Here is a 25,764-nt window from a genome sequence, read left to right as displayed (position 1 = left end):
AGGATAAGAGTACCTGTGTGTGTGGGGCGGGGGGGGGGGGGGCAGGACAGGGGGATTGGGTTATAAATTCCTGGACATTTGTAATACATTTCTTTGTCCAATTTTCTATGGAAAAAATTCACAGCTTTCATCAAACTCAAAGGAAATCTGAGATAACAAGGTCAAAAACCACTGGAAAAAAAAAACAGTTAATGGCCTTTCCTTCATGTAATCCTCTACAAATACTGTCTTCTCAACCAGTGTTTGCTCCATACTGAGTGACAAACACTTAAAGAGTATGGTTATGCTAGGTTACGGGCTAAGGGCAGTGATGTGGGTTTAAATCTTTGTAAAAACAAAAGCCAAGGCACTTAAGGTCACTTTAGCTTCCCTCAGAAATGGCTGGCATTTCTCAAATGACAGATCTGAAGATTTGCTTTAGGATCTCGAAGATTCTCCTCAAAAAATTCCGGCTCTAACTCTGAGATGGGGTGGGGGAATCAAAGCCCCACATGGTATATAGCACCATGCAAACAAAAGTTATTTCCAGTAATACCTGACAGCGTAACTCTGCTGCATTTTTCATGGATTATAACATTTTCTAAATTGTTACTCCAGTGCCTTCAGCTTTTATCAAGACATTTACTAGCCAATTACAAGAAACACAACTGCTGTGTATAATTCACTGAGAAAGAAACTGACAAGTGTACATGATAGGTAACCTGGTATGCACCACCGTCATTATTAACAATAGTAGCAGCAGGAGGAAGAGCTTACGTTTATCAAGTGCATACTGTGTCTAGAAACATCAAATTTAATTTTCCCAAAACCCTCTAGGGATGCACTACTATTATTCCAATTAGCAGACGAGGAAACAGGCTTGGAGGTATAGACAGTGTTCAAGGTCACTATAGCTCGGATTCCATCTCAGAGACTGAGCTCTTCACAACTGTATTATACAGCCTCACTGCGACTTAGCTACCTGGTCTCTATTTGAGAAATCATCACTCAGCTGTACTCCTTTGTCCTTAAAACATGAGTAACAGATGCTCTGCAGCACTCTCTTGCGGTTACTTTCCAAATTGCCCAGCCCCAATCAGGAACATTCCTATGTCTACCAATGATTAACGTGTGCTAATATCTGGTTAACAGTTACTGTCTGTTAATGAAACAAATTTCTTTAAAACACGTAAGGGTCAGGTTTAGTATCTAAGAAGTTCAAAGGGCTTATCCAAAACTACCCAAAAGCCAATTTGGCTCTCAAATAGTTCCGATTAGTGATATTAATGTCACTTAAACAACTCTCTGGACAGTTCTGGGAGTTTAATGTTCTTCAGAGTAGATAAAAACATATTTTTAAGTGAAGATCTATATAATACATGAAGTTTACCTCCAGGCTTCACCGTCATGCCACACCAAGCAGTCATACACAGGGCCAGGATCACTGTATTTTTTCTCAAAAGAATTTAGCAATTCCACTTGACTTTGAAGTTCCTCCTTGATTAGTTTATTTGCCTAGTCAATTAGAAAATATATTAATATAGTACATTTTGTGCTCTTGAAAAGTTCTATTAACATACAACCAAAGACACAGACCAAAAGTAAAGCCATTTATCCTGGAAAAATGTAAGAAAGTTTTCTTTTTATATCTATGCAACTTGTAATTCAATTTAATGATGCAGATATCAATTAATATAGTAAACATTTAAAAAATACTACTACTTCTATTCAATACTTATTTATTCTATCCACTTTGGGAAAGACACTGCTACACGTTGATGATATCATTTGGCTAAGACATGTTACTCACGTATCTATAATCTATAACTGAGTTCCAAAAATAACTCTAGAATTACTACAAAGTAGATTATCTACTGAGTTTTAGATTTTTTATCAGGACGGTTTCCATTTATTTACTTATTTATTTTTAGCTTTCTCATTTTTTTAAATTATGTTATGTTAATCAACATACATCACATCATTAGTTTTTGATGTAGTGTTCTGTGATTCATTGTTTGCATACAACACCCAGTGCTCCATTTAGTACGTGCCCTCTTTAATACCCACCACCAGGCTAACCCATTCCCCCACCCCCGTCCCCTCTGGAACCCTCAGTTTGTTTCTCAGAGTCCACAGTCTCTCATGGTTTGTCTCCCCCTCCGACTTCCCCCACTTCATTTTTCCCTTCCTGCTATCTTCTTCTTTTATTTTTAACATATAATGAAGGGAAGGACTGCTTCCATTTAAATTTGTTTTGCTTTTTTTTTAAAGAAGATTTTATTTATTTATTTGACAGAGAGAGATATAGCAAGAGAGGGAACCCAAGCAAGGGGAGTGGGAGAGGGAGAAGCAGGCTTCCTGCCGAGGAGGGAGCCTGATGCGGGGCTCCATCCCAGGACCCTGGGATCATGACTGCAGCCGAAGGCAGACGCCTAAAGACTGAGCCACCCAGGTGCCCCTCCATTTAAATTTCTCAAGAATCTAAATAAACAAGAGAAACCATGAATTATCTTCTGTCCTTTAGAATATGCTAATAAGTTAAATACATACCATATTCATGACCTTGTACAGATAAGCTGCTATTTAGCCATTTTGATCCAAAAAAAAAATGAGAATTGTCTACGCTCCAAGTGAGATTTTTTTTTTTAAACTACATGCTACATTAGACTGCTCTACATTCACCTGAATAGTCCTACTGAATTAAAACTCAATTTCCACAAGTTCCAAAAATCTTGTTACACTTCATTTTTAGTTATTCAACATGTTCAATATTCACTCCTCCTAAAGGAAAAAGACAATTATATAGACATTTTTGGTAAACAAAATAAAATGGATAATTAAATCCAGATCCCTCTTTTTATAAAATTGGCTGTCTCTATGTAGCATCTGAAATACTACACTTAATGTGTCTAATAAAAGGCTAAAGGACAGTGATCTAAAAGAAAATATTACAGCTAAAGAGGATGAATTACACAGTTAAAGAGGACGCTGTACACAGATTAAGTAAATGCAAGTTAAATGTGTATGTAGATCTATTCAGGCCAGGATTCCTCAACCCTAACTGTGTATTAATTAAAGCTCCTGGGAGCTTTTAAAAATGCCAGCCTTCCTGCGAGGCTTTAATTTAATTCCTCTCTAGGGCACAAGCACTGGTAGTTTAAAGCTCTTCATGTGATTCTAAAATGCAGCCAGGACTGAGAACCAGCAATACCATTCCATTTTTGATTTTAAAAAGGTACATGCATGCATTAAAAGAAAGATTCAGAAGGATAAACATCAAGTTGTTGGTACCATCCCTGGGGGAGGGCGGGGGGGGGGACATTTTGGAGGCTCTCACTTGCTACGTTGTACGCCCATGTGATCCAAAAGTTTCTGCAACAAGCATGTACTATTTTCATAATAAACCAAAACATTATCTTCATTTTATTAACTGATTAAAAAAAATGTAACGGCTGCGGTACCTGGGTGGCTCATTCGGTTAGGCGTCTGACTCTTGATTTCGGCTCAGGTCATGAGCTCAGGGTTGTGGGACTGAACCCCATGTCGGGCTCTACGCTCAGTGGGGAGTCTGCTTGAGATTTTCTCCCTCTGCCCCTCCCCCTGCTCGTACTCCCTCACACTCTCTTGCTTTCTGTCTCTCAAATAAATAAATCTTAAAAAAAAATGTAATGGCTATTTAAGGACGTGGACGATGGGAGCTCTCACAGTATTTCTTGTAGAAATATGAATCGGTGCTAGCATTTTGTGACCCACCAAAAACATGCGTGAGAATGTTCAAAATAGCATCTTCCATAAGAGCCAAGAACTAGAATCAAAGCAAATATTGATCTGCAGGACACATCAATTGTGGGCATCCATCATACAGCAACAAAAGTGAACAAACTACAACACCCACACATGGATGAATCTTGCGAATACAGTATCGAGTGAAAGGAGCTACTCATAAAAGAACACACTGTAGGATTCCATTTTACAAATTCCAAACAGGCAAAATCTTTCAATAGTGTTAAAAGTCAGGATGGTGGTCGCTTTTGGAGGAGGTAGGGAGCAATGATTAGGAAGAGGTATGGGAGGGAGTGTTCACTTTGTGTTAATTCATGACTACATACTTAGCATTTATGTACTTTTACATATGTGTACTGTATGTTCATTGAGAAGTTTTGAAAAATAAATATGACTTGATTTCAGAATAAAAGAAAAATTAGTAAAATTAAACAATTTAAAACTTGAGGAAAAAACCCAGCCTATTAACTCTCTAAGAACTCTATGGTAACATGGTTCTGTGGTAATGTTTAAATAAAAGCGACTAGCACCAACTTGAGAAGGGCAATTGTTGGCAACATCAAATTCTTCTTGTTTTCTACAGGCTTCTGCAAGGGCCACCCTGTGAACAGGATCCCAGATTTTTTCCTTCCGTTCTTTCTGCAAAGACAGAAAAATTACCTTACGATGAGGGTGACAAATATCCTGGTAAACCTAGACAGTCATTTATATATGGACCTAGTGTTACAGTTGTGATGCCACACAATTTTCACATAGGAGCTTAAAAATCATTTATAATCAAGTTGATTAAGCAATGGAGCAATTATTAACAACAAGTTAACTCACTGTACCTGGGTTTTAAGAGAACATATTTACCAAGGCACATCCAAATGTATTTTGATACATATGCCCCAATTTTAACCCATCCAAGAATAAAAATAATAGCATGTGACATAACAAACTGAATTCCCAGTCATTTACAATTAAAGCAAATACTGTGTCCTGGGTCGTTATGGAACTGAGAACTGCCTTAAGCCACATGCAAGCGGGGGGCGGGGGTAAGACTAGCGGCAACGAGGGACATGCAGGCTTCCTCAGCTTCCTCCCTTTCTGGGCTTATTTTGTCCCTATCCTCTTTGATTTGACAGGGTTCTTTGGCACTGAAGTTGGTCTTACCGTCACCCCTGCTGTCTTTAACCCATAGGGCCACCCAGTGGAGGTCTGCGACTTAAAAAAAAAAAATCCTTTCCAGTAAAATAATCAACTCCCCTGAACTAAGGAGGGGGTTGACATTAACTTACTCTGTTTGCATGTTAATTTGCACTTTATCATACAGTTGATAAAATTTAATATAGTGCCTAAGAATACTGTGCTATGTGTATTTCAGCCTGAAATTTTAAAATAAGATAGTACCCAATAAGTTATATGCGTTGTCATTTTATTTTTTTGTAGAATGATTAGAATCTGACAAATAAGTAAAGGTTCTATGTGCAATATGCTGAGTAGCTCTTATGGTGTAGACGCCTGGAGAAGCAAATAACAGTATTATGATTAGATGGAAGTGCCCACAGGTCTTACCCATTGGGCTCATTTTCAAGAATCACATCATCTTTTACAGCTGAAACTCTGAACCTGCGTCAGCTACCAGCGGTACAGCAATCCTCTAAAGTGGTACTGGCAAATGTGGGAGACACATGTTGCTATTTAGATTTCAATTTTAGAATATTACATACAATTAAATTTCACACTAGTCACATTTCAAGTTCTCAACAGCTACTGGTGGCCAGTGGCTACCAAAATGGGCAGACAGTGAACATGTCCATCATCCCCAAAAGGTCTACTCAGTAGCACTGTTTTAAAGCAGGCTCCTTCTTCCTCAATTTGCAACTCTTATTTCTCTTATGTGTTTCCTATACTTCAGCGCTTTAGGTCTGAGTAACCCTTTCCTTAGTACTGAATGATGACTAACCAGGATAAAAAAATCTAGTTAAACAGTAAGAAAAATGGGACAAATTATCATAGAAGCTATAGGACCGGGAATAATTAAGTTAGCCAGGACTTTAAATCAACTTTAAATAGTCTTTAGCCTTTCGGAGGTAAAAAAAAAAAAAAAAAAAAAAAGTCCTTCAAAAATCCATTGAAAGCTATATTCCAACTCCCAGAAAAACACAAATATACAAAAACTTGAATATAATTTCAGTGTACTCACACATTCTCTAAACTTATCCATGTACCCAAGATTAAGGACCGTGACTTTAAATAGCTAACATTCCACTGAACAGAACCTTGAAGCAGTCATTGTCTGAAAGCCTCCCAGCCTCCAAAATAATTAAGAGTTCACGGGATCTTACGAAAAATTTTTTTCTTCAGTAGGAAACAAATTTGAGGAAGAAGTCATTGATTCTAGACTGTACATTACCTGTATCCTTTCTTTGAGTGCCTTTGGATAGAAATCATAGCCATTTTTGATGCCAATATGATATTTGCCTGAGGGATTTGTCCAGCTCACAGGAATCTATAGAAAAAAAGTAAATTGTTAACTCACTAAATGCTTCCCAATTCCAATGATTTAATACTAGGGAAAACGGTTACTTCACTTCTATTCTGATGGCTCAACTTGGATAAGCAAGGTTGCGTATTAGAGCAGTATTTCTAATATTCTAAGGTGCCACTTAGTATCTGTCTGGCTTTTCTTCTTATCCCTAAATAAGATGGTTACCTGGGGTACCTTTCATTTACACAATGCTTCATAGTTTATAAAGTGCTTTCAACATACACTACCTCATTAAACTACTACAATCTTTAGTTCTCAAACATCAAGGACATATCACCTCTCCCTTGCCTCAGACCTACTGCCAAACTAGGGGGGAGGGGAAGCGGTTTACAGACCCTCTTTTTTTTTTTTAATAGATCCTCTTGACGACGCTTATATTTCCTGTTAAGAAATGCACTCTCTACAATCAACAGGGATAATCCCTAGATACTTAAAATAGCTCTTGAAGAAAAAGGTTCTATAAAATCATGTTAATTATATATAACATAATAGTCTTTCCAAATATCTCAAAGTATTTTAAAGCTTCTAATTAACAGAATGATGTAAAGAGCATGCCCAGTGTACAAACAGAAAAAGCAAAGAAACAAAAAGAAATCAAACTGCTTGCCTAAACCACAGGAAGGGTGAAAAGAAAGCTAAAATCTAGCTCTATCATGGAGACCAAAAAATTCAGTTAAAGAATATGTGACTTAGGTAAACCTGGCTGTGAATCCAAACTCTACCACTAACCAGAGGTCGGGACCCATAGGTCCCTACTGTGTAAAAGGAAGAAAATAATCCCTACCTTCTGATTTGCACAGATGCACTGAACATCAATCAACTTCAAATATCCATCAAGAAAATGTGGAATATTCACACTCTTTGTAATCACAGGACCCACGATCATTAAAAACAGCTTTCAAATGTGTATAAAACATGAGGTTGAAAGATCAACCACTCAGACTTGGCTGACTCATCAATTCTCACTTGTGCAGTGTCTTTAACTGGCTCACCTCCATGTCCCTCATCAAATTATTCCCCAGGTAAGAAACTTTTGGATGAAATTTTCTCACAACTAAATAGAGAAAAAAACACCATTCACAGAACTTCAAAGATCTACTGATTTTTTAAAAGCCTGCCTGTATCAGTAATCACTTCTGAATCAAATGGACGTTTGGAGTATGTGAAATTTCAAATATGTTGGCATATAAACTAGTCCTTTTCATTCAAAACCTACCACCCTCTTTTAGAGAACAGGGATTCTTAACTCTAGCGTCCCTGTATAGCCTGTGACATAACAATACAGTGTTGCAACAACAAAAAGGTTGTCCCAGTCACTAGCTGGGACATTCAAAAACTATTTCATCATAGGTGTCCCACTACACAGATTTTGTAACCCTAGGCTAGTGGCAAATTCTTTGTACAAGGAGATTTTATTTTATTTTTTTAAAGATTTTATTTATTTATTTGACAGATTGACAGCGAGAGAGTGAACACAAGCAGGGGGGAGTGGGAGAGGGAGAAGCAGGCTTCCCGTGGAGCAGGGAGCCTGATGCGGGGCTCGATCCCAGGACCCTGGATCATGACCTGAGCCGAAGGCAGACGCCTAACGACTGAGCCACCCAGGCGCCCCTATACAAGGAGATTTTAAAAGGCTGTGAAATGCCGAAGGATTAAACGGAAAAACTGATTAAAATAACTGCAAGGTAAACAGGTGCTAACACATATTTAACCACAGTTACTTACAATATATGTAATACAATGAAAATAATCCACGAGACATAATGTATATTTAATTATAAATGAGATAAAAATCTGCAGGGTCCACACAACCAGATACTTCTCAAATCACTATTATGTATTTTCCTCACAGTAAAGGCAGACTGGTTAGTTACAAAAAATTAAACTAAGGAAAATCATAAAATAAATGTTATAATCACGGTTCTGCTATCTAGCGTTAACCAAATTTGAGTAATTTTACTATGAGGCAATTATGGAATATGTCATTTTGCCTATTTGAGTATTTCATACACACGAACTTATTTTCAGTTTTTTTTTTTTTTTAAGAATCAAAGCTTTATATTTTGGCCGTTTTAAGTGGGTATCTTTAAAATGGTTTTATTACCTGGTAACTACTGTGAAAATTAATAAAAAGAAAACTTGGTTAGAATGGAGTCAGGAGGCCAGCAGGGGGCGCTCTCACGCCCTACCACTCATCAGTTGCAGACCCAAGAGGAAGAGAGGGACCTTGCATGCCCACGCTACATTACCACCCGAGCGGGAGGCAGTTTACTCCAATGGGCTTCCTGATTGTAACAGCTCTTCCACCATCCCCTTTTCCTCTATATAAAACAGTGGTCCTCTCCTTTGTTCTGGGTAGGGACTTGCCTATGACTTTGCCACAGGCTGCTTGCTCCAGACTGCCATTCTCTGCTATTCCTGAATAAACCCACTTTTGCTGGTAAAATAACTGAGTTTTATTTTTAAGGTTAATACTACAATGGAATAAGATGGATTTTCATATGAGAAACGGATCTCTTTGATTACTAATTACATCTCTTTTCCTTGATTCTTTTAAAGAGGGGATGCCTAACGAATTGAACATTTTCTTAACAAACCAAATGTCATCCTGAGTGTTAATGTTCCACGCAGTAATTTTTTTTTTTTTTGCCTCAAACTATGTTTCAGCCTTGTCAGCTTCACGGTAAAGCCTGTACACTCCTTTAGCTACCACTGCATCTAAATATGGGGCCAAATTTGGCCAAGTCATTCACTATGCCTGGACTTAACTTTTTTTTATATGTAAGAATAAATATTGATGATTTAAAAACCAACTTCAAGTTGAATGTAGCAGAATTTTAAAAAGCACCATGCTCCCTTCCAAATGTCTACTAAAATTAGAATAAGGAAAAGGAGGAAAAAAAAACACCCAAAGGACACAGAGAACTGGAAATGATACTCAGAAGCTGTATCATCCCCATTTTAAAGGTTGCAAAGTAAAAGGCAGCACTGAAAATTTATGGGGAGATTATGGAATTTTAATAATTGGTGTTGGGGCAACTGGTCTTCAGATGGAAAAGAGGATCCAGGATCCGTTTTGAATTAAGCCTAAAATCAATTCCAGTGAATTCTAGAACATGAAATGAAATATGGTACAAGTTTTTAGAAAATGACAGAGGAGCATATCTTCAGGGTCTTGGGGTCAGGAAGAATGTCTTAAGACATGAAAAGTCCTAAGCAAAAAGGCAAAGACTAATACCCAAATACGTTAAATTTAAGAACTTTTACTCATCAAAAGACACCACAAGGGAAGTGAAATAGATATACAGAATGGGAAAAGACACCAGAGACATCCCATCAGAGGACAGGTACTTAGAATGTGTAATGGAATCCTACAAATTAGTGAGAAACAAGACAACTCGGTAGGGGGACAAAGAGAGCAAACGGACTTGAACAGGCACTTTACGAAAGAGGAAATCCAAATGTCTAATCAACATAGGAAAAGCAGCTCAATCTTATTGGTAATTTAAAAAATGCAAATTAAAACTACATGATACACCCAGATTCCCAGCATATTTGCAAAGATTAAAAAGCCTTAAGAATACGAAGTGTTAGGTGTGAAACTATTAAAATTCTTATACACTGCTAGTGGAAATGCATTTTAGTACAAATACTTGGAAAATCTGTTTGGCATCACCTGGTCAAGTCGTATCTCTACGATTCAGCAATTCCACTCCTAGGTACACATCCTGGAATTATCTATACACATGTGCACAAGATATGTACACAAGAATGTCCTCTAAAGAGCTGTTAGTAACTCTCAAACTGGAAACAACTGTTCATCAGCAGCAGAGTGGACAGAATGGGGCACATACAAACCATGACATCTTGCACAGCAATGAAATTTTAAAAAATCACTGCTACATGCAACATCATGGCTGAATGGGAAGAATCTTGCAAATACCTGATGTAAAATGATACATAAATGAAGTCATTCATATAAAGTTCACAAATAGGCAAAACTAACAATTTATTTCAGGTATCCACACAGAGTTGGTAAACCTATAAAGCAAAGCACAGAAATAATTATCACAAAAGTCAAAGTAGGTTGTGATCTGGGAGAACACAGGAAGCCTCTGAGGTATGGCAATATTCTTTGTCTCATCTGGGTAGTGGATAAAAAGGCATTCACTTTTTATTCATCAAGATGTACGTATGTGTTTTATGCATTTTCCTTTATGTCTGTACACTTCACCATAAAGATTTTAAACTTCTGTTCACTTTTTTGCTTCTGCCTGCTCATGGGAGTGTCACTGGCCAAAGTTAACTCACCACTAGTTTCTCGAGAAGGCCTATGAATAGACTCCTTAGAGAATGAGATTACTGGAATGTTCAAAGCACTTAACTAGTAGTTCATCTTAAACTGGGAGAAGAGTAAGACATTAACCACCAGCAGTTTATAGGCTATTTTGAAGAAGCTGAAATACAGATATTTAATTCATCTTAAAGCATGGTTAAGTCAAAGAAACCTGAACACTTTCCTATGTTGCTGTCTGAAAACTGTGTGCTCATGAGTTCTGAGAGATCCAGCTAGCCAGAATCCCAGCAACTGGTAACATTCTTCTTTTTCATGACCGCTGTAAAATATCTGAACATCAGCACATCCTTGAAAAAAAATTGTCTGAACACCTATGTGGGTACGTTCTGTGTTCTGATGGAGAAGGGAGCTAACACCAAGAAGACTGGTGGAAAGTCTGTATGCGGAACAATCAGACTCCTGCTGCCCATCCCATATCCTGCCCAAACCTGACCGGCCAGGCAACTGGACATGGAACCAGAGAGACACTGAAATGTCAGCTTTCTGGAGAAGTTCACATAGCAGAGGGGAGAGGTGAGACAGAGAGAAGACCCTGCAAGAGATCTCCCTGGACACTAGGTGTGAGCCCCTGAACACAGACAGCCAGGCTTCTCTCTCGCTCTCCCCTCCAAGCCCAGGCCAAACATGTTAAGGTTCTCTTGGAGATAACTGAGCATCCCAATGGGAAAAGGTATGCCATAAACTGCCACCTTTGGGTCCACCATGACAGCACGACTGCTCTCATCCCAAGACCGTGCACAAGCAGAGAGCACTTCCATCACCTTTATGTGCCTTGCTACTAACCAAGGGACAGCCAGGATAGCTAGATACCTTGGGAAAACTCTCAGGTAGAAAGCAAAGCACAAGGAAGGAGGAGAGGCAGAGGAAGGAGGAGGTGAAGAGAAGGAGGAGAAAGGGAAGAGGTAAAGAAAAAGGGGAGAGCAAGGAAAGGGGAAAGGAGAATAGGAGGAAGAGGAAGGTGAGTAAAAAGAAGAAACCACTAGAAAAAAAATTTTTAGACAATATTCTCACAGATAAAATGTTGCATACATGACACAAAAATATGCTGAGTGAACACGAACAGAATTGCATTTAAAAATAATAGGCAAAATTTAACAAAATTCAAGAGAGGGCTAGAAAAGAATATTGAGAAATCTTAGAAATCTTTCAGGAAGGAAAAAAGCAAACAAAAGCAATGAAGAAAAGGTGGAAAAACGTAAGAAAATTGGAAGATCAATTCAAGAGGTACACTGCCCAATTAACAGGAGTTCTAAATAAAAGAACAGCAAAAACAGTGGGAGAAAGTAACCCAAGACGCCACCAGACAACTCAAAAATGAAGGGCCTGAAAGGTAAACTCTCTTCTTCCACAGTGCTATTTCCACAGATAAAGTCTCAAACCACATAAAAACTCAAGAAATAAAAAGAGTTAGTATGTTACTTAAAACCCCGAAGATAATGTCAAGATACCAAAACTTTATCTCTTGGTGAGTGGGAACTGTTGGTCAAAGGGAGAGGTATGGCTTAGTTTTTCCTGTTAGAAGCCTTGAAGAAGTAGTTGTCTTTTTAAACTATGAAGACATGCTGAATACAATTAAAACTTAAATTAAAACCTCCCACTATATTGATGGGCTGAGAATACTTAACAGTAGAGCTAAAGAAGTATGTCACCAAATTGAGAAAAGATTTAAATATCTATCAATTTTCTGATCTTAGTTCACAGCCTGTATATGTATATGTAATTCTACCTTTGAGCAGCAGTGATGCGATCAGCCCATGTGGTTTATCTAAAGCATGGGCTACTACAGCTATTTAAAATAAACAACTGAGGACACTACAGGATTCTAAATCTGCAGGACTTACTAGGAGTGTTCCCTAGTTTCCCAGAACAATGTAAACTCACAGGAATCCCATGTGTCTCTCTGAAATATCCTCTAACAAGGCTGACTTGGGAAGACAGGCAAAACCTTAGAGTAATTCAGACGTGCAGAAACTCATTTCCCTCCAGTTTACAATCTTTTTCTTTTTTTTTAAGGCCCACACTGTCTTCGCTTGGGTCCCCTAAGAAAACACCACAGACCCCAGGAATTTATTTTCTCACAAGTGTGAAGGCTGGGGGCATGAGATTAGGGTGCCAGCATGGTCAGGTTCTGGGGAGACTCTTCCTGACTTGCAGGCACAGCTTTCTGAGTCCTCACATGGCAGGGAAAAAGCAAGCATAGACTAATCCCCTCATGAGGGCCTCACCCTCATGACCTCATCCAACCCTAACACCATCTCCAAATACCATGAAATCGGGTGCGAGAGCTTCAACATATGACTTATGGGGTCATACAAACAATTCAGTCCATAAAACCTGGATGTTCATGCCTGCTGTCTGCCTGGGGTAGGCAGATTCTAAAGATAACCCATGCCCTTGTATAGTCCTCTCCCCTCAGTGAAGGCAGGGTCTGACTATTGTGAAGGGATTTTGCAGATACAATTAAGGTCTCTAATCAGGTGACCGATTTAATAAAAAAGGACATGACCCTGGTGGACCTGACCTCATCAGGTGAGCTCCTTAAAAGAGAGACTGGGGCTATCCCAAAGGTCAAAGAGACTCTCCTGCTGGCTTTAAAGCAAGCTGTTGTGAGCTCTAGAGGTGCAAGAAAAATGAATTCTTCCAACACCCACGTGAACTTGGAAGAGGATCCTGAGCCTCAGATAAGACCAGGTTCCAACCAACACCTGATTACAGTCTTGTGAGACACGAGCAGAGAGCCACGAAAAGCCAGATTCCTGACCCACGGAAACAGTAAGATAATAAATGCAGGAATGTATGTGGCTTTAAGCTGCTAAGTTTGTGTTAACTCAGTAGCACAGAAAACTAATATATTGCCACAACAATCTTAGCCAGAAGACAGCGCCTAAACATGATTCAGATAGATGGTAAAAGGTGGGTAAAGTTCCATATAGCTCTTTAGACGCAGATAAACACAAATTCATCTTCCAAACTCATTCTGCTTATTGGTTTAAACGATAAAGAGTACTGAATCACAATAAAATTCCTGACATCTAACAAGCTCACTAGCTAACATCTCATCAACTGCTTTCAGTATTCTCATCATTTTTCATGTTAGCTTAACTTTCTACCCAGGTCTTTCTACCAAGTACATAGAGTAACACAAAGCCAGTCACTTAAGTACACAATTATTAAAGCCTAAATATTTCATATTCCAAGTTCTCAGAAGGGACAGGAAAAGATGAAGGCAAAACTACAATCTGGTCACTTTTCCTGCCTTTCTATCCAAAACTTAAAATTTTTAGAATTTGGCAATCACATTGAAAAATATACCCCAATTCTAAGCTCACTATCAAACAAACAAACAAAACACTGAATTTTTCTAAGACGGCCCCTAATGACCCCCACCTCCTGGTATTCATGCTCTCGGTAAAATCCCCTTCCTCTTAAGCATGTGCTGGATTTCATGGCTCATTTCTACTGAAAACAAAATGGCAGATGTGATGGGATGTCAATTCCAAGATTAATTTGTGAAAAGACCATGGCCTCCATCCTGGGCACTCTCTCTTGGATTACTCTCCCAGGGGGAAGCCAGCTGAATGGTGTGACACAGCCCCATGGAGAGGAACCGAAGCCTGTCAGTAAGTACCTGAGCGAGCTTGGAACAGACTCCCCTTCCCCACTCAGGCTGAGCCTTCAGATGAAACCACAGAAGTGGCCAACGGCAAGCTCAGGAGAGATCTTAAACAAGAGGCACCCAGCTAAGTCACACCCAGATTATGGACTCACAGAAACTGTGAGATGATAAATGTTTGTTATCTTAAACCATGAAGTTTTGGGGTAATCTATTAAAGAGCAAGAGAGGTAACTAATAACCTACCACCAAATGTAAACTAAAACCATTAGATGCTTTGAGGCAACAGTATAAAAAAAAAGGAAAAAAAAATTCGATAAAAAGATAAAAGTTCTAACCTTGAGTGCTCTTCCTGAAAGACCGACAACCTCGCCATCTTTGGGCTCCACCACTGTAGCAGTATTCACATCACCACTTCCTGTGGTATCAATGATATCAATGATTTTTGGTTTTCCATCAGTTGTAACCTGAAAAGTAAGAGATAATTAAAATATAAATTATAGATTTAATTTTTTAATCCTTAAAAAAGCAATGCCAACCCCCATATATGTGCATACACATACATGAAATACTCCATGAAATCTGCATTCATTTAAAAAAGAAAACTGAATTGTTTTAAGCCAAAAGTGGGACAGATACTTACAAAAAATTTAGTCATGGAAAGCACCAAAGAATCCTTCAAGTGATTTTATATATTCAGAATAAATATTTACTAAGCATTTACTAAGGCCGGTGTTGGGGACATACAGAGAAATGATCAATACACAGAAGTCCCCGATCTCACAGATCTTACGTTCTACTCAGTCAATAAACACGTCAAATACGTAACACGCCAGATGGTGATAATTACTATGGAGAAAAATTAGGCAGAAAAAGGAGTTAGTGTAGGGGTTTCAACTTTAACGAGGTTGGTCAAGAAAGATCTCACTGAAGGTTAACATTTGAGAAAAGATCTGAAGAAGGTGAGCTTTGGGTTGGACAAGCACAAAAGTGTAGGGAGAAAACATGTAATAACATGTAATTATAGGATGTCACACTAGCACTCAAACTTATTAAGTTCTAAGTTCAAACTTAACATTCAAACTTATTTCTCTCTAGGCTTTGCCATCTCAGGAATTGATACATACCCAGATATTCAAACCAGAAAGTTAAAAGTCCTTCTTCTCTGACTCTTCATTCTAGTTTACTCCTCACGTCCAATCTCACAGGAAGTCATCTTCATTCTACCTCTAAAATACAGTTCAAGTCCATCTTCTCCCCTTGATTTTCCCCACCAGTATCCAGACTCTCTCCCCACCATCACCCCCTTGCCTTCATAATGCTGATGCTCCTTTCAGGTCTCCCACAGTCTTGGCCCCCACCAAGAGCAAGTCAAACAAGCTGTACGATGCCAGTCTTCCATGTGGTATCCTACAATGGATCCCAATGCACTCACTACAAAAGTCTCTGCGTGACCTGGCCCTGCCATGTCCGGTCCTGTACCACTCTAACCACACTGGCCTCCTTTCAATTCCTGCCATGTGCCAAACTTTTTCCTGCCTCTCAACTTTGTACCACACAGTCCTTCCGCTTGAATCCTCTGTCTCTTCAGCTGTTCCCTAGACATCCCAATCTCATCTCTCAGTTTCCTACTAAAATGTCACCTCTTCAGAAAGGCCTCCCTGATGACCTCTTCTGTAGTTGCCGTCCTAAACCTGAATCTTTTTCTTCCTCACTGTACCTTGTTTCCTTCACAGAACTTCTAACTATACAGCTGGCTGATTCCTGATCTATTTCCACTATTAGAAGAGAAGTTGTATTAAGGGGAAGGACTATGTCTATCTCACTCACCAAATTCCCCCAAACCTAGCAGTGCCTAGTTGGTACTCAATACATATTCAACGACTGAATGATCGTGCTAATTTACTCAGCATTAAGAGTGATCTTCCTAAGGCCTGGTCTCTTGGCCAGTCCAAGAAACAGCAGTACTGTATTTTCATACTGCTTTTGTTGGAAAAATCACTTCTGGGCTCGCCTTGCAAAGGGAATATCTAGCATTCAAGATATATGTACTGAGTTATTAGCAGGAGATCAGGCATGGAGACACAATGACTGAAAAAAGAAGACAGCTACTCTCAAGGAAATAAAAAAAAAAGCAATGTAAAAAATGCCAAGAGTATCACAAAAGCACAAGGTCTTCCAACTCCTTTTCCACCTGGAAAACTCACACTCTAAGTTCAAGCTTAGCATCTCTTTCTGTGTTTTCCCAGGCATTGCTTTCTTCCACCCCCACCCCCCAAATGCATGTGTCCTTAAAGCTCTGCAGTTAAGGGTTACCCAAGGGGGGAAGAGGGCAAGTCACCATGTGGAGGAAACAAAGGCACACATGGTTTTCTTTATGAGGCAGAAGCAAAGGGGTTCTTGATGGGCCCCAAATCTTATTCCAGTAACACTGCCATAGAACCATCAGGGGCCATAAAGGCCTTCCAGGCACAGCTGTTTTTTGTTTTTAATGTGTAGTAATTTTTAAGCTGGATGTCTATACTATTAACAAAATAAGTAATATACTCAGAAGGCTCAAAATCATCACCAAAAAATTATTGTGGAAGTCATACCAAACTCTAACAAGATTATGATAAAACTTAAATCAGTTACTGATTTTGAAGGGATTGGCTAAATATCTTTAGAAATAAAATGAAGGAAAATGTAAGAAAATCTACCAAAATAAAAAATGAAAACAAGAAGAAGTTAATACTCCCCTATAAAATTAAAACTAGCCAAATCATGTACTAAGAATTTAAGAAAACAATTGATTTTATTTTTTATTTTTATTTTTTTTTAAAGATTTTATTTATTTATTTGAGAGAGAGAATGAGATAGAGAGAGCATGAGAGTGGGGAGGGTCAGGGGGAGAAGGAGACTCCCTGCTGAGCAGGGAGCCCGATGTGGGACTCGATCCCAGGACTCCAGGATCATGACCTGAGCCGAAGGCAGTCGCTTAACCGACTGAGCCACCCAGGCGCCCGAAAACAATTGATTTTAAAAAGTATTCCAAATAAGTATGAATTTGAAAGCTAGGCCACAGCTCTAAGAACACAATCACCTATTTTTATCTTCTCATTCAATGAGCAAACAACTTGTGACCTGAGATTAAAAAAATCACAAGAGATCACTAACAAGCCAGACATAGATCCCTCTCATTAGAAACCTCATTATCAGTGTGTGAGCAAAGAAGAAAGCCTAACGGGATTTAGTAACTTATCTACCATCTACTATTGCCACAAGCTTTACTTATTAGCATCTCTCTTTCATTAAAAATTCTTATACATGCAATTTTCTATCCCTGTACCTCTTTCTTCTCCTTTAGGTAAAGGCAACCACTCCACTGGAGACAGGAAGACAGAAGAGGGAGTTTGGCGTTAGGAAGAAGAGGTTTTAAAAAAGGCAAACCAGCTGAAGATCGCAATGGAGCTTTGGGAGAAGAAAGAAACTGAACTGCTACCATCAGAACGAAATCCCTCATCTTTGCGGGGGCGAGGGGGCTGTATTACAAAGAGGGGACCAGACCACTGCCAGAGTTGTGAGTAGAGCTAAGGTAGTAATACAGTCTGTGTACTGGGGTGGGGGGTACTGAGAAGTGCTTACAGGGCTATGTTGGCTGGACAAAACAAACTGCCCAAAGATTTTCCCCAAAATGTCAAGAATCTGAGTTACTTTGTGTCTCCACTGAATTGATTATGGTCAGGGAGCTGGTGAGGGCAGTGAGATATTCATTAAACATTAGAGGGTCAAAAGAAAGGGGGGAGGGGAGTTGCAAATTATCCTAAACAAAACAAAGTGAATGTATAAGTATTTACTTGAAAATATTCTTTTAAGCAAGGGAAGATATTTCATAAGCAAATACTATTAAATGACTATTATTCTCAATAACAGTCTGTCATCAGAGCCTGTCTGATGAATGACTCAGACAGGCTCTGCTTTCAGAAAGCTTACAATCCAGTTGGAAAACAAATCAGTAAAGCGGTAAGTGCAACATAACAATAAATAAAAAAGGTAAGGACAGTATCTATGAAAACATATAGAACATAAAATGCAGCGTCAGGGAATTCAGGAAAACTAACCAAGAGAAAGGTGATAAAAATTAAAGTCAACTGCATAGTACCTAATATTAACAACCAATTATATACCTATAATTTACTTACTATACTCTATTATTTTACTAAATGTAAAAAAACGGAAAGATTTTTATAGTGCCGCTTGTAACCTTCTTCCCCAAACCACTTTTCCTCCATGAAGATATGCTGCACTATATACTGCACACACATATACATTTTTTTCCATTCGGCAAAAATATTTAATGTTGTGAGTACATTTCATACAAAATTAATCTGGATATTTGCTGTCAAAGAATTTTAACTTATGCAGGAAAAAAGGTTATGTTAACAGAAATATTAAAACGAAACATTTAGGTGATGTGGGGGAGGGAGGGATCTGAACACACTGCTATGAGAGCAAAAAAGAAAAGAAGCACCGAAGTAACTGTTGGCAAGAATTGGGCATTATTCATCTTGAACCCTCAAGTCCTAACACAATGGTGGACACACACACATAAATATATGCTGGGGGTCTGAATTAAATCAGTAGATAGCCGAAAAGCTAATAGGGTCAAGACCCGAGTGGGTCTTAAAGGATTAAGCAGGAGTTTACAGGTGATGGTGGAAGGCTTGCAGGCAGATTAATTTATATGTTGAGGAAAGACGTGAGGGTGGGTGAGTGGAAAGGGTGGACTGTTCAAGATGGAAGCAAAGGGTTGACAGCAGGGTGGACAGAAGTAGGGAGGGGAGAGTGAGAACCAAGGCACCATAAGGAGGTCAAGCTGGATGATAAAGGGCTACACAAAATTCAAATTTTGGAATTTTTATGCAAAGGCAACTAGGACATCAAAATTTAAAAAGTTTTGTTTTGTATGAAACAAGGTGTTACAGAGGTGTTTTCTTTCTTTCTTTTTTTTTTTTTTTGGAAAAATAATTTGGCAACGTGAAGGATGGAGCAGAGAAGACTGGTGGCAGGGAACCAACTGGCTACTGCATATTCTTTCCAGGTCCAGTGCAAGTCCCACCCTGGCCGTGAAGCCAGCTCTCCTGCTACCCGCCTCCCCCAACCCTGGTGACACTTGCAGGAGGACATCTTTTAACTCAACCTTAGACATGTGCCTGGATATCTGCTGAGGAGAGATGTAATCATTTATTACTCCTCTCATGCTCTCCACCCTCTACTTTTAACAAGCCCAGGCAGCTGTCACAAAAGAGCACTGGGCCCAAAGCAGTCACCAAAGAATGACACCCCACTGCCTTCTCCAAAGTGTTCATTTGTGCCTCGAGTCCACTACGCAGACCCATCTGGCTTTCCAAATGTCCACTTTGGCCTTCTTTTTTCATTCTTTCTTTCCCTTTTATTTCTATCCACCTTCTTATTTTAATGATATATACAGAGATCTATAAAATACATTTGCTAAAGCAGGAAAAAAATCTTAAAAAAATTCCCTCACATGTGCAAGCCACCTTAACTGAATTTCTTTTAACTGGCCGTATTTATGTCAATATCTCCATTAAAGTTGTTAGAAGAGTTACGTTTTCATTTTATTTCAATATTTTATGGCTTGAACATTTGTTATTACATGCAAATATCTAATGCACATTTATCCTCCAGACAGTTGACTTAAATCCCAGCATAAACTCCTTCTAAATAAACCTGCTTAAAAAAAATTAGTGTTTACTTAACACTTTTCTTGAGCACTTTAAAAAGTCACATGTAAATAATCCTCTCAATTAATTTTCATAGCAACACTGTGGATGAGAACTGCTATTACTTTACAGAGAGTAATGGAATGATACGATAAGCAGATTGGGAAGTTCTACAAAAGCATTTTTATTGAGACAGTCTCCTCCAAACTCTCCTGATCCTTTCATTATCCTGACAAAAGAACCAGTAAACACTTACCCAGTTGTTCTCCTCCCACTTATCCCTATAAAAAGTAAACATATACTACAACAGAATGGAAACCATTATTACTCTGTAATAAAGCCTCAATGAGGTGATAGCTGTCACTGCTGTAAGTCTTCAGAGTTATTAACACAACAACTGTACCACTTGAGCTACCAGCAAGGAACACATCACTTGCTATTCTGACTCACCAAAGCTGCCTGGCCTTGCCAGCCTGAGGTGTGTTGTACTCCAGAGTGCTGCTTAAGAATTAACAGGAGGAAGCAAGATTCCTAGAGGGATTCTATACAGTCAGCCAGCCTGGTTCCCTTTTTACCCCCAGCATGACATCCTAACGTCCAAAATTGCTACCTTAATTATTAGAAAGCACAATAAAGGATCCAGAGGCCAGAGAGTACTTGGGAGAGGAAGAGAATTATTAAACTTCAGCGTTTAGTGTAGAAAGGAGGATAAGATACACAGATGAAGGACTGACAAAAGGGAGAGAGCTGCATACCATAGGATTAGCCACGTTAGATTTTTAAGAGAGAGATCTTCAACAACGGTATTTTATGACTGTAGTTCAGTAAAAGGCTAAGGCTAAATTTACAAAAGTCAAACTTTGAAGACTTAGAATACTTTTAATCAAGAGATATTTTTGTAAAGTTACCTTTTGGTATGATACTTTAAAGATTTCAAAGGTGCCTACGGCAAAATTAAGTAATTTTTTAAAATCGTAATTAAAGTATGTTGTCTTACACTTCGAAGCTAAAAAAAATACAGAAGCCTCATTTAATAAAGCCCGAAGAGTTCGCCAAAAACAAAGTAAATTAGGTTCTTATGTAAAATAAAGACTAAGCCATGCGTTTCAATGACCCTAAACAAGTACATTGCAGAAGATGGTTTAAAAATAGAACACATAAAACTACCAGAGGAAACAATTCCGGAAGTTGACCGAGTTATCTTCTTGAAACCCGGCTTTCATGTGAAAGATAAAACAATTCTCCCCAAAACCAAATCTCCCGAACGACAGCAATAAAAATGAGGTTCTGATTGGTCATTTGCCCCTTTTCTGTTTCCTCCCCACCCCCACCAATAATAAAAATTGTAAAATCCCCCTTTGAAAATAGCAGACATGGGCCGGTGCCCGAGACACGAGGGACCTGCGGAGGAAGGCGGCGTGGTGGAAAGGGGCCCGGGGGCCCGAGGGCCCGGGCCTGGCAGCACCTGGGCAGGAAGGGGATTCCTGGGCGAAAGGCGGACCCAGGCACCCCCGCCAGCCGCGCCTGGCACGCCGCTTTTGTCTGGGCCGGGATGACGGCCCAATCCGAGCCCCCCGCCCGCCCTGACCTCCGCCTCCTGCGGGTGCCGGCTCGGGCTCGGCTGCAGAGCGGGATTCGGCCTGCAGGGCTCCGAGGCTGCGTCCCCTCCGCGTCCCCTGGCCGGCCCGCCAACCAGCCGCCCGCGCCCCCGCGCCCGGGCCCTCGGCGGCTGCCGCACCTGCATGCCCGGAGCCCCGGGGTCGACCCCCGTGTCCAGGACGGCGATGAGCACCCCCCGCCCGTCATACTCCGGGTAGCGACAGAGGAAGGAGGCGGCCCCGGTCTCTTTCTTGGGCAGGAGGCCGTGGAAGGGGAAGGGCTCCTCGGCCGCCGCGGTGGCCATGAACGCAGGCTGGAGGACGAGGAAGAGGCAAACTGCCAGGTTGCGCGCGGACGAGCGGCGCGAGGACACCGGGGCAGCCGCGGGCCTGGGCGGGGGCGAGGGGCGGGGCCGGACGCCGACCAATGCCGGCCCGCCGGGGGGAGGCGACCAATCACGTACAGCTACGTAAGCCAAAGGCGCCGCTCTCAGGAGCTTGGCCGGAGTGTTGCCCGGGCCGCAGTGTAGGAGGCGGAGTCTGAATATCCTGGTGGAGATTTTGGTTCTCGAACCTAGGGGTCTTAAAGAGACCGACTCTTGGGATTTTTAGGAGAGGACTGGGCTCGGAGTGAAGGGTCCATGTGTCCCGGGAGAGGCACTCTCCGAGGAACAAGGAAGGAAATGAGCCGCCAGCATGGAGTAGCTGGAACTCGCTCCGGGCAAGTGATGGTTTGCGAACTTGAAGTCGTGGACGAAAGTTTTGGGTCGTCTGCTGCAGGAGCCCCCCCCTGACCCGACTTAAGGGAGGCGACTCTCGAACGCTAAACCCTCTGGAGTCGTGGGATATCGGCAATTTGCCCGGACGTAGATTTTTGAGAGGCAGATTTTTGAGTCAGTCGTGGCGGGTTTGGGTTTCCCTGCCTGTCTTCCTGTGTACCCCTTTGATCGCGGCCAGGCCTAGGAGGAATAGGGTGGGGAGAGACCAGCGCTTCAGACAACAGGAAGTGGGTTCTTGGGCGTTCAGTTGGCCTCGTAGGCGGTAACAAAGCAGGAGGCTGAAGTGGGCCCCTCCTGTCCTCATTGCTTCCTTATCTTTAACTTCCAAGATTTCTAAAATTTTTTTTTTTTGGCCTTTAAATTGAAGTTTCTGGTTGTTCCTTTAAGGCTCACTCAATTATCGAGCCATAATTTTCAGTTTTTCAGACTCACAGTGACTCAATTGCTCCATGCCGCACTAGTGGTTCTTTAATGATCTGTATGTCTGTATTCACGCCTGAGAAATCCTTAGCCTTTTCGTCCGCGCCGAAGACTCTTTTGGCAATCTGGTGAAGCTTCGGGCCCCTTCTCAGCAGCGTTTTTAAACGCATAAAATGAAATATATAGGATTACAAAGGAAATTATGTTGACATATAGTTATCAAAAATATTAAAACCAACTTGGTTATAGAGCAGTAGTTTTATATCTGTGTGTATATAGTTATAACATGTGCTTCCTTGCGTGAAATAACAGGAACTAGCACAGTAAGCGAATAAGCTCGCATAACTTCAAAATGGTGAAGAGCGTAAGTGGTATTTTGAGATATCTGAAATAACTGTACTGTGATAAGAAACTGATTTGTATTGGTGAGAAAGTAACAAACAATAACTGCTATTACTACCCTGGTTATTGCCTACATCTATAATTGAAGAAAACAAATTTAAGAGGTTAGTGAAATAAAGATAATATTTTTTTCCTTTTTCCTACACAAGTTTTTGAACTCCTTGGATTCTATCATGGACCCCAGGTTCACAATGCCTGATGGAAAGGGAAGCCCTATTTTTGCCAGTGTCCAATCCACAGGATTTAGGAAATCCTCCATGTGCTCCCAGAAATGACTATAATGGCTGTGTGATTGTTTTAATGATTACTTGACCATTTATTCATTTCATGAGTCTTAGAGAACCTTGTTCTCTTTAATGGAGAGAAAAAGGAGAATAGTCAATGCTTCCCTTCCTATTCCCAACTGTGTTTATGTTACTTCTAGAGAAGAACTTCAAATTAATAGGAAAGAAAAGAGACAAGCCCTAAGAAGATAATCAACGTAGAGTATATAGTGACAGAATGAAATAGCTCCCAGTTTAAAATGAACCGTAGTCTAGTCATGTCATTTTACAAATGAGCAAACAAAGCCGAACAGGTTAACTGACTGCAGTGAGTTACAAAAAGAGTTCATGATGGGGGCGCCAGGGCAGCTTAGTCAGTTGAGCGTCCCACTCTTTTTTTTTTTTTTAAGATTTTATTTATTTATTTGATTATTTTTTAAAAGATTTTATTTATTTATTTATTCAATATTTATTTGAGAGAGAGAGAGGGAGAGCAGGAACACAAGCAGGGGGAGTGGGAGAGGGAGAAGGAGGCTTCCCACCAAGCAGGGAGCCCGATGCGGGGCTTGATCCCAGGACTCCGGGATCATGACTTGAGCCCAAGGCAGCCGCTTAACGACTGAGCCACCCGGGCGCCCCACTGTGGGTAAACTTTAATTACAAATTACAGAACTTTAGAAAGAAAAAACTTACTTAAAATGTGGCTTTTAAAAAGATGTGTGAGATTCATGTTATTGGGCTTTGATTAAAGATAGTTTTACTGACAATATTCCAAAGTGTCCCTTTTTTGATACCCCAGAAGCTATTTCACCGCAGACAGTGCACAATAGTAAAATGCTCTTTTTTTGCCAAAAAGTGGGAGACCCAGATGTGACAGGTGCAAAGGAGAGTAGGTATATCCTTCCACCACATGCACGTCTTCAAGCAGATAAGTTTAGAAAAGAGTAGATATGACATTAAATGTCTGGATATTGATCGTGTTGAAAATTATCTGCGACTTTGTACTGCAGTTATAACCACTATTACTTATAACCCCTGAAATCACTTTAACTCAGCATGAAGTCCTTTATTCTTTGTCTCCAAACCATAGTATTCATGCTCTGTGTTTACGTTCTTCCTCCTTTGATTTAATGACATTCTCAGCTAAGAGGAATCTTCCGATGCTGAGTCAGTTTGCAAAACTTGACAAGCAGCTCGACAGTTCTTCGGATATGGGAAGGAAACAAGTAGAGGATACTTGGAGGGAACAATGAAGATACAGATAAATAAAACAAGGGCTCAGGAATGGGAGGAGGAGGAGGGGGAAGATAGGACACAATGGGGTCAGACAAAGGCGTCACTCACCCTATCTGGGGCAAAGTAATAGGCTGGACACACGAAACCCTCCCACACAGCATTATTCAAAGCTCGAAGTGCTGAGCCAGGTGTTCTTGATGTCCACCTCCCCTTCCATCACCTGCCCACTTGAGGATGCAAGCCAATGCAAAGGGGCCACGAGAGCAATAGCTTCCCATGAGTCACCTTCTTTGCAATGATCGTGGCACTACATCATTTAGAGAATATTTTTTAATTGAGTTTCCAAAACTGTGTAGAGATTTTGAAAGCATCCACCTTGTCCCAGCTGCTGGGTTTTGAAATCCTGTGTGGCATGTGCCATGAGGCTGCTCTTCCCAGGGGCCCAAACTTGGAGTGCCAGAAAAACATGTTAGATTTAGGATTCCAATAAAAGGCTAATCCTAATGATGATCCTGAATATCCTGGCTTGAGCAAGAGAGGCAGAGAATATGCTAATAAAAGCACTTAGAAGTTAAGGGAGTTTGTCCTCCAGGACTAGTTCTGCCTCTAATTAGCTTCATGACCTTTAACAAGACCTCAGGGTCCTCAAATACAAATCTGGGGGTTTTACCAGAACTAAATGGGAAAAAGTATCTCCCACAGAGGCAATCAATAATCGCTGTCAGTATAGTGCCGCTGGTATGCTGTAGAGATTCAGTGCATCAGGGCTGGTCATCTCATTTGGTGTCCTACTCCCTAAAATTCAGACTTAGATAAAGTAGACAAAGTGAATTTTTTCGAAGGATTATTTGGTTTGCAAAAAATCAATTTAGCATATAGTAAAACCTTAAAGCCTGTTTCCTCGAGATAAAGAGATCAAATAGTTTGTGAATTTGTGAAACATAATATGGACAGATAAGTCTGAACTATTTCTAGGACTTAATTTTTTCAACAAAATATATCTCTAATCTTGTTGAACTATTCCTTTTCCTTTAATAAGAGAATACAAACAGAGAGCAGTTTATAATAATGTGTGTGT

General features: G+C 40.2%; 1 protein-coding gene across 1 annotated transcript in view; it reads right to left on the bottom strand.

The window, feature by feature from the left end:
• The window catches only part of TPP2 (tripeptidyl peptidase 2), a 68,301-nt gene extending 46,325 nt beyond the window's left edge, over positions 1–21,976 (bottom strand). Inside the window, exons 1-5 of the mRNA XM_081815513.1 lie at positions 21,727–21,976; positions 14,604–14,732; positions 6,161–6,256; positions 4,297–4,401; positions 1,370–1,494 (exon numbers count right to left, since the gene is read on the bottom strand). Coding sequence (XP_081671639.1) covers positions 1,370–1,494; positions 4,297–4,401; positions 6,161–6,256; positions 14,604–14,732; positions 21,727–21,891 — 620 coding nt within the window. The 5' untranslated portion in view covers positions 21,892–21,976. The remainder of the gene's footprint in view (positions 1–1,369; positions 1,495–4,296; positions 4,402–6,160; positions 6,257–14,603; positions 14,733–21,726) is intronic.
• Positions 21,977–25,764: the final 3,788 nt, after the last annotated feature.

This window comes from Leptonychotes weddellii, chromosome 3 (assembly GCF_054177405.1).
Source record: "Leptonychotes weddellii isolate Sample4059 chromosome 3, ASM5417740v2, whole genome shotgun sequence".
NCBI classification, from domain to species: domain Eukaryota; kingdom Metazoa; phylum Chordata; class Mammalia; order Carnivora; family Phocidae; genus Leptonychotes; species Leptonychotes weddellii.
Note: the sequence above shows the minus strand (reverse complement) of the source record. Positions and strands in the feature narration are given on the sequence as shown.